General features: G+C 40.5%; 1 protein-coding gene across 1 annotated transcript; it reads right to left on the bottom strand.

The window, feature by feature from the left end:
* Nucleotides 1-4,567: 4,567 nt before the first annotated feature.
* LOC148030225 (uncharacterized) lies at nucleotides 4,568-8,489 on the bottom strand. Its single transcript, XM_087686494.1, has 7 exons — nucleotides 7,617-8,489; nucleotides 7,377-7,441; nucleotides 7,087-7,297; nucleotides 6,911-6,984; nucleotides 5,793-6,824; nucleotides 5,488-5,700; nucleotides 4,568-5,377 (listed from the first exon to the last, which is right to left on the bottom strand). Exons 1-7 carry the CDS (start codon nucleotides 7,645-7,647, stop codon nucleotides 4,982-4,984), a joined length of 2,022 nt encoding a protein of 673 aa, XP_087542620.1. The 5' UTR covers nucleotides 7,648-8,489; the 3' UTR covers nucleotides 4,568-4,981.
* Between the last annotated feature and the right edge of the window lie 1,261 nt (nucleotides 8,490-9,750).

Raw genomic sequence — 9,750 nt, 5'->3', positions numbered from 1 at the left:
CAATATGGAGATGGTATATATGTCATTTATCCATGCTTGAAATAGTTACCAAGAAGTGACGTGTGCTTGTAATATGGAGATGGTTCAAAGTCCACCAAAAGAAAAATTTGAAAATCAAGAGGGAAATTTTTGAGAGAGGAATTGAAAGGAAGATTCTAAATGGTGGCAAGGTATTGAATGTGACAATTGCATATGACTCTTTTTTTGTTTATGATTGGCAATGTAAGTAAAGTACAAGACAGTGAACATTCCTTGAATTGCCATTTTTAATTTCCAAGATTTTTTTTAAATTATACTACACTTTCTCTCCCCTCAATTTTTTACAAAGCCAAAAAATGACCTCAAATCTCCCCTAATGTCTATAGTGTTACAACCCAACAATTATAACACCTTATCCCTAGAAAAATGGAGTAAAGTGCAATGCAATCTCATGATGTTTAAGTTGTGGAGAAAGCACTATTGATGAATGCAAATCCATCTCCATTCATTCTTTTTCTCACAAGCTCTAAAATCAGGCGAGAAGTCTTCATCTAGCTCTCAGCTGCTTTACAACACAAGGATTCTCTCTAACATTATCACATTATTGGGTTCAACTAGCTCATCAACCCTCAAATTTAACCAAAAGCTACCATTAAGGAATGAGGGGTCAAGCCTTTTATATAACTTATGATGAGACAATTTGGATGTTCTTGCTTACTCCCTAGTCTACAATGTCTTTTTCTTCCTTAATTTGAATTTTACTCATGTGAGCTTTTAGCACTTGGATATTGTGTTGAAGGCAACATTCGTAAATTCATGCCCATGTGAATCTTTTTCTCTTTAGGATTTCTACCAAGGGTGAAGATTCTCTTACTATTCACCAAGTATACTACAACCTAAACAATAGATTATGGGTTTAATTTCAATCTTAGATTACATAGGCATGATCAATTCAAGGCTTTTGAGAGGAGGTTCTATTCCAATTTTAAAGTTGTAAGCAATGATGTACAAGACCACCTCATCCAAGCATGAGACTTAAAAAGCTTTTTCTTTGCTATGGCCAATGCTGGAGAGGATTAACACTAAGGGTCGCAATAGGAGTTTCTTCTAGTCTTCCTCATGCCTTCTTTCTCTTTATCCACCCAAGGGAGATCTAGAATCACAAGGATATGCATACATTAGTCGCCATCCATAAGTGATGAAAAGAAGTAAGCTAGAATAGTGCTAATGGTTCCTTTTTAAGATCCAGATTAACACTTTTGAAGGTGAGACTAGTTATGTTAGATTGATCAATGAAAGTTTTCTATGTAAGGAGATCTACCTTTATAAGTTCTCCCCATCTTTTGAAAGCTCACTTGTATAGATTTTAGCCTCAAGGACTTCTACCCATATTTTGAAAACTTTCCATAAAGTAGGGTTGTGCTTAAGAAATAGTATTAGCATGGAGACACTTGTAGAAGATATCTTTCATAAAGTATTGCCTTGTTAATTATGGGGGCATTCTACCTCCCACTTGATATAGAGCCTTTTTCCAAGAGATTGGTACTTCACTAAAGCATTCATTGTGCAATTTATGGGGGCACTTTGCCTCAATCCTTATTAAAGAGCATTTTGTTTCATCTTTGAATAGGTTTCTCGGTTTTTCCTATCTCTTAGGCATTTCTATAAACTTATAGGTGGCTCAAATTCTTTCATAGCTTTTCCACATATTTGCATATTATAGTTGACTCAAGCACTTTTGGTTAATCTATATAGTAATGTAGTTTAGATAGATTCTTTGAGAGATTACTACCTAGTTGAGAGATAGATTATACGATTGATGTATTATTGTAAGTACTAATCTAATCAATAAGTTTGCTTATGGACTTCACCAATACACATTGCCTAAGATAAAGAAACTACTCATCCTAAAGACTAGTAAATTTCCTTCACTAGCATCCATCTTATAAGTAGAGAAAGAAAAAAAGAGTTATGCATATTTATGTCAGTTATTGAGCTTTAAGTAAAGTGATCATAAAGTCCAAATTTGGTGAACTTTTTGGTCAATTGCAAGGCATTAGTATTTTGTCAAAGCTTCAAGTAAGAATATAATCAAACAAGTGTCAAAGCTAAAGACATACACAAGCCTATATTTTGTATTGATTGTGGCCACATTAAGACCTTAGTCAAGCCTCTTGGACCTCCAATTCATGCCCCGCTACATTTATGGCACCCCCCCCCCCCCCAAGCTTCTATCCCCCCTCTTTCCACCCTCCCTCCTCATTATCATGGACTTAGACTAGCACAATGTGAGGGCGCCTTGGGCTAGTACAATAGGAGAGGGACCCTCAATAGCCTTGAGGGCCCTTCTTACGTTGTGTTGGCCCGAAAGGCTCCCCTCATGTTTTGTTGTTTCTCTTTGGACCTTCCTTGTTTCTTTGTTTTTACCTATTTCTTTGTATCATGGGTACCTTCCATATTTCTATTATCAAGTGTGAAAAAAACATGTAAATTAAACACTATATAATCAAATTACAAAGGAGTTAGGAAATTATTCATGGCAACCAATACAACATAGTAAAGCCTTTCCAAAGACTATCATCAATCCCTCTCTTATGTTGTGTTGGCCTTGGGTCAGCACAACGCAAGGGGTTCCTAAAACTATGGAGGATCCCCTCCCCCTTGCGTTATGTTGCCCCCATGCTAGCACAATGCAAGTAGGGCCTTGGGCCAATACAACACAAGGGGGACCCTTGAGACCACATCAATGAGCTCCCCTCCAACGCAATATGCAAGGATGTATTTTCTGGGTAATTGACAAATGATTGTCTATCTGTATTTGTATATGGATCTTATTGAGATAGAGAAAATTATCTTCATAATCTGGGAGATTGTTCCATTTCTTCTATTAAGTGTTATAGAACCATGGACATCCGTAGGCAACTTGGTATAGAATGATATCTTTTGATGGAGTCCAATATCATATTTCTCATATTGCATTCCCACAATATATTAAGGATGTTTAATTACTACATTCGATTTGTTCCATGCTTCCCTCATTGCTTATCTCTTTGCTTATAATATTGCATTCCCACGATCCCTTGAGGTTAGATAAACCGATCTACTATGCAAGCCAAAAAGTAACTGATAAAGAGAGGAACTACATAGTGACGGAGCTCGTTGGATACCACAACATAGCCAAGCTCCATCCTTCTTGCATTACCTTAGGCTATCCTCTTCCCTTGCACTTCTTCATCCACGTCTAGCAAGTACTTCCCTCTTGAAGCACCATGCATGCATGCTAGTTGTCCACGTGTGTATTTAACTCTCTACAAATGCAAGTTGTAGACCATGTCAAACTCCATAAAATTGTGATTTGTTTAACCTCCCGTTTGTACCTTTATTTTAATGAAATTTTTTTATTATGCACATTGCTCTTTGGATGTGTTTAAGCTATTGAGTATTCTCTTTTCATCTAGACTTGGATCTCCAAGAAGTGGTTGCTCATTGATGGCAAGAGGACTTGGCTATTATCAATTGTTGACCAACTAAAAGATGAATAGCCAACTTCATGTGTTTAGACGTGTATCCATAATTCAAACCCTATGTTAGACTAAAAAGCGTCATAAAGATTGCAAGAGGTCCGATTCTAGAAGTTTGTAGGGTTGCATTCTTATGAGTGGTGGAATATTGGCAAAAGCCCCCTAGAACCAAGCTCTGAACTTGGAAGTATAGCTGGAGGAGAGTATGGCACCTCACCTCATGATAATCTGAGTGGTGGAATATTGGCAAAAGCCCCCTAGAACCAAGCTCTGAACTTGGAAGTATAGCTGGAGGAGAGTATGGCATCTCACCTCTTGATAATAGGCTCAATATGATCCTCTAAAAGGTCTTAACAAACAAACTACCCACCAAGGAAAGGCTTTCCAAGATGGGAGTTTCCTTACCTATGTGTCCCCCTATGCCAAGCCAAACAAGAGTCTGCAAGTCATGCTATATGGGATTATAGAGAAGTAAACAAATTCTCGAAATAAATGAGTTGATCAAAACAACTAGCTTCCATACAAAGCTTTGACACAAAGACTATGCTCTTCACATACTAGCCTCTTCACACAGTAGAGTAATGGAGCTCAACTGGTAGCTTCTACTAAATGTGCAGTCCGGTTGGTCCTAGTGGCCATTCCTGATTTATCAGGATTAGCTTTCACCTGTACAACACTACAAAATGCATGCTTATACTTCGTAAATATACAAAGCCAGCCTTAAAATTTCTTGCCAACTCTTTCATTGAACAGACCATGCTCACACGCACATGCAAAGCAGACAGATTTCACCGTGACTAGTTCATATACCTTACCTGTATTAGAAGGCAGCTTACATCAATTATATCAATCGAAAAGTCTGTTTCAACTATCACTATGCAGTGATATTGCTACATTTAATCGACACAAAGCTCATCAATTTCTACTTCCATTGCTCTCAACTTACATACCAGAAGGAAGAAAAATATCTTGAACCATCTACTTCCATTGCTCTCAACTTACATACCAGAAGGAAGAAAAATATCTTGAACCAAAAGGAATACTAGGCTTCAGCACCTCAGCTAATGTGTCAAAACAAAAGACCATATAAATACAAGTGTACAAATAAGAGAGCCAGCCTTGAGCCAAGGAAAAACATCCCTTTTGGACTATACAAAAGATGCAGCTGTGTATTCAAACTTCTGCAATTTTCTATTCAAAAGATTACATCATACAGCCCAGTGCTGATTTTAGACCAAAATGAGAATCCACCCTCGTTAAATATCACAAGGCAAATTCAAAAGCATGCCAGCAGTGATTCTAAGAGCAGCCTAGGTACTGCAACAGCTACGGAACCTTTCCTTAGTGCACAAACCCAATCTTACATAATCACATCGGGGGGGCTTTGCATTTGACTGGTTTATTGGTGCTTTGAACCACCCACCAGTAGCCCCACACTCAAGTCTGACAAAAACTAAATGCCAGGTTGTAACGCCTGAACACTAGGTAGCTACAATCACACTTTCCTTCAGATTGTACTTGATATTTTCCTTATCAAGCTTTATTTTATCTTTGTCGACACTGGAATCTTGCCCAGCTGTGTCCAAAGTTTTACCAGAGTGTTTCCCCTGAGAGTTGACTTCCTTGACTTTGAACCCGTTTTCAATCCCTTTCACCACACTAGAGTTCAACTTTGTAGTTACTTTGAGCCCAGGTTCATCAACTTGTCCTCTCAGAACCTGCTCACCAATCTTAGGAAAACACTGTGGAGACCAATGTGGTTTCACTTCCTGAACTACTTTCTGGGAAGGATAAGATGGAAATTCGTCCAAAATAGAACCCCTAGCAGGATAGCTTTTAAAAATGTTAAGCATCTCCAGACCTTGTTGAAGACTAACCTGATTGTGCAAAAAGAGCCTCAAGGGTTAGGCACGTAGGGTTACAAGACAAATGGCAAGCATACATCTAGAATGAACAAAAAAATGAGCTACACTATACAAATACTTGCCTCTTGTGTGTCCCTGCTGTTAGTCACTGGCTTATTCTCATTATTCTGAAGAATTATTCTCCTAAACTGTGAGTTGGGCACATCCTTTACAATGTGCCACTTTACTTGGAAAGAGCCGCTCCATTTGTGTTGCTCCCAGAACTCCATTGTTCTGTTGTAATCAACAGAGCTTGTCATTTCTGCAACCCCACAGAATTGTCTACTACCATTAACCTGTGAAACAAGATAGCAAGGCCATCAGATTCGATCACCAAGCAGCAAGAAAATCAATACATGTATCTGTTTTCTAAAATAACTTTACTTACAGAGAAAAACAGAAAAACAGGACATCCATGAGCTTTTCCAACTGCTCGCCTTTGAGCATCTTGATAAGCTTCATCGAGTTTCTTGTTGCCATTTGGAGTACTGGCCCACACACCATATTGTATACTCTTAAATACATTCTCATCACTGTAAGACTTAATTATGTAAAACTTTGCATCTTCATATTTAGTTATAAAATCAGGTGAATTATACACCTCGCCACGTGAAAGACTAGCACCTGTCTCCTTGTCCAGACATCCACTAGGAGTCTTAACTGTTTTGACAGGAGTAAACTGCTGTCCTTTCACTTTTGAGGCCCAGCCATCTTTATTTTGCCCACATGTTATTGGAGAGGGCATAGCTGAGTTATTGCCTGCAGCTTTGTTAGATTCACCAGTACCAGCAGTGGCTTTGGCATCCATTGCATTAGGATTGGTATTTGTACTTGGTGAACTGGCCACTTTCATCACAGCTTTGATACCTGATATTGGTGGATTTTTTGGAGCAGACCCATTCAAATGAGCAGGGTTTAAATTTCCAGACTTGTTAAGGGGAGGAAAATTAACAGCTGAATTGAGCTGCGGAACTGACTGAGGTGCAACAGGAACACTATCTTTCTGTGTTGCTTTTGGTTTGGATGGTTCGATCCAGGCAGGAGCAGATGCCCTAAGGGTGTGAGTAGGGTAAGTTACTGCCACTGGAATAGGTTCTGTCTCAGCCACATTTGGTGGTTGTACAATAGTAAGTGGATAACCAGGCATGGGTCCCCCATAGCCATTGAAAGTAGCATAACCATTTGACATCACCAGTCCAGGATCTTGCGTTTCTAGTAGCACCATCCCTCCTGCAGGCAGCCCAGAAGTAGTGGCAGCAATGTACTGCCCACCAACAGGACCTTGCTGATAATATGTCTGTGGAGGGAGCTGGTAGACCTGAGGCCCATAAACATAGCCATTGTTCCCTGGTCCTGTGTACTGCACACCCGCAGTCATTGAGCCATACATGGATTGGTTAACATAGCTAAAGTCCACAACCTGCAACATGCCAGCTTAAATGCGTTAAAACATACTGCAATGGCAAGTCAGCAAGTTCATTTCTAGCACATAAAAAGCTAACCCACCGGTGTTGGATACTGCACACTTTCCATAGGGTAAGGAACATAGCTCTGGACATTCATGACTGGTGCAGGTGAGCCTGTGAGCAATAATGCATAAGAGCTTGCAATAACCACACCAAAAACTTTGCATTGTTATGTAAAACATACTCTCAGAACCAAAATGATAGCATGGTACTTACATGCATATATAGGCCCAGGTGGAGGAACAAAGGCATTGGGTGCAGCAATGAATGCTAATTCTGCATAATCATCCCTTGAACAAAATGAATTTGTAGCATCTCCACATGACTCAGTCGATGATACACTGCCATTGCATTGAAACGACTCACTGGTAGGGCTAAGATGAATTGGATGATCTTGCTTTAAGCAAATACCGTTGTTGAAAGCCACCTGATACAATTCAGTTCAACTTTTCAAAACTCAAAACTTGACAAGCCTCGGGATTCTGGCAGGTATCAAAGGGGCTTACCTCGAGCTTGCCAAGAGGTTTCCTGTGTGCATCAATCTTAATGCTCTCAAGCTTGCGACCGAGATCTGGGGGTCACAAGCAATATTGATGTACGTTAATATCCTTTAAAAACTCTAATAACTAAAAAAGAAAAACCCCTAAACATGTCAATACATAGCATTCAAGAACTAAGAGTACACCAAGACAGTATGCAGTTTTAGGTAGGCCTCTATCAGCAAACAAAATCTGTAATTCGCTTACCATCAACAGGGCGCTCCACCATGGCCGCCATGTCTGGGTGGCCGGGACAATTAGATCTGTCTGACCAGAGCGTGCACAAGAGACAGGGAGGAAGTCGAGAATGAGAGAGTTCAACAGGCAGAAACAGGGCGGTAGAAAGGCACCTGCGTGAATGCGAATCAACCTCTGTTGCAGGTTCACAATTCGCAGAAAATAAGCTACAGACAGGAAGTGGTTTGGTCGAGGCTTATTAGAAGAAACCCTAACTCTCCAGCCTAGGATTGAGAGGAGAGATCTAAGCGTCGCTGCATCCAGATAGGGTTAGGACAAGCAGAAAGAGGATCTAGATACAGTTCCTGATGCCAGGCATAAGACCTTAACTAAGGGCGGAAAGCCGTTATGACTAACAGAAAAGAGACGAGAGAGAGAGTTCGGAGGCGCTAAAAGAGTATGGCGGATCTGAAGAAAGGGCGAAACTTTCTAAGGTTCCGCACACGGGAGGGGCAGAAACCCTAGAGAGCCCACCTGCGCTGAGATTAGGGTTTGAGCGGGGGCGTGGAGGAAGAGAGAAAGAGAGGTAGGGTGCAGGGAAGGAGGTGGCGGTGCCACCGACTTTTACACAGAGAGAGAGAGAGAGAGCCAGAGACAGAGACAGAGACAGCACACACACAAAAAGAGAGACAAAGAGAGAGACGCAGATCGAGAGCGTAATGGCTGTATTTTTTGGAGGGGAGCAGGGAAGGAAGAAACGATGGAGGAAGGGAGAGGATGGAAATGGATACAGATGGCGGGGGTGATTGTGTTTTCTTATTGGGTTGCAACGCAGAAGGAATGGGGTGGGGGAGGGGGGCCGCGGGGCAAGAAGGAGAAGAAGAATCCAAAGAAAATGAGAAGAGAATGAGACGGGGAGAGAGCGCGAGAGAGCGAGAGGAGAGACTCGAGAGGGAAAACGAAAGAGAGACGGGCGACGAGAGCTTGTTTGAAAAGAAGATGCTCTCTTTATTTTTATTTTTCTATTTTGTTATTTGACCCTTTTCATTGTGCCTTTCCTTCCCTCCTTCCTCAGAGACACAGAGACCCGCTGTGCAAACGCGGCTTCCGCCTTCGATCTCCTAAAGCGCGATAAGGAAACATTTGCAAAAACCCTAGCTCGACTACTTGCCAGGTTTAAGGGACAACATTTAAGCTCCCGAGCCTTTTTTCCAATTGCGTGAAAATAATACATTGGCATTACAAAAATTACTCCTACATGTGGTAATTAGAACTCCTTTGGAATGATTCAGCTACACAAGACTATCAACCCAACCACGAATAGGCCTTAAATCTGACCAAATGCCTTCTTGCGGACAACTTTCGAGAAACTGTTTTCAATAATTACAAAGGCATGGAAGACTTAACTCAAGTAAGAGTTGAATACTCTGAGGAGAGGAAAGATGTCTGAAAATGAGTATATTTTGAAGATAAGAAGCATTGTAAATACCTTAGTAGCTATTGATCCAATGCCCCATGATGATGACTTGGTTTCGTCTACTTTGGATGATCTTAATGATACGAAGGCTTGGAAATATTTTGTTACTTTTGCATATGCACTGAAGCCATTTCCAGATTTAATGAGTTGGTCTCTCCCATGATCACTAAAGAGGCCATGGTATAGGTCATAGTAGTGGTAACCAACAAAATAGGTTAAATCAATAGTTTGGTAACATGTAGATTTTAGGAGGCTATGGTAATTCTAGAGGTACAGAGGATGCTTGCTATAGAGGAAGAGATGAATGGTAGACTGACAACATGCCTTCTAAGCAATCTTATAGGCTTGCTACTTAGGGCACATATCACGAAAGCATGCTTTAAGATCATGCAAAATGGCATGAAAACGTTTGGCCAAGAGGCTAGGTAAGGTTTTTTGCCTTGCAAAGAAAATGACATTCCTCAAAGACTAGTTTGTTTTGATAATCACTACTTGCAATAAGTCCCAAAATGCATTTACACACTTCATTTAGTGTCACTAATACACCTAAGCCACCTTGCCAAAAGCTTAAGTTGGAGTGGAGGTCCCCCCTTTCCCATGATTCGAATGAGTTTCTACCAAATAGCTTTGACTTCTTGGTAGGACCATAAGAGAAACTATATGCTCTCTTGTTGAGATTTGCAAAAC

Source organism: Lygodium microphyllum, chromosome 10 (assembly GCF_053477565.2).
Source record: "Lygodium microphyllum isolate KBCC chromosome 10, Lygodium_microphyllum_v1.1.10, whole genome shotgun sequence".
Classification (NCBI taxonomy): Eukaryota; Viridiplantae; Streptophyta; class Polypodiopsida; order Schizaeales; family Lygodiaceae; genus Lygodium; species Lygodium microphyllum.
This window is presented reverse-complemented; position numbering and strand designations above follow the sequence as displayed.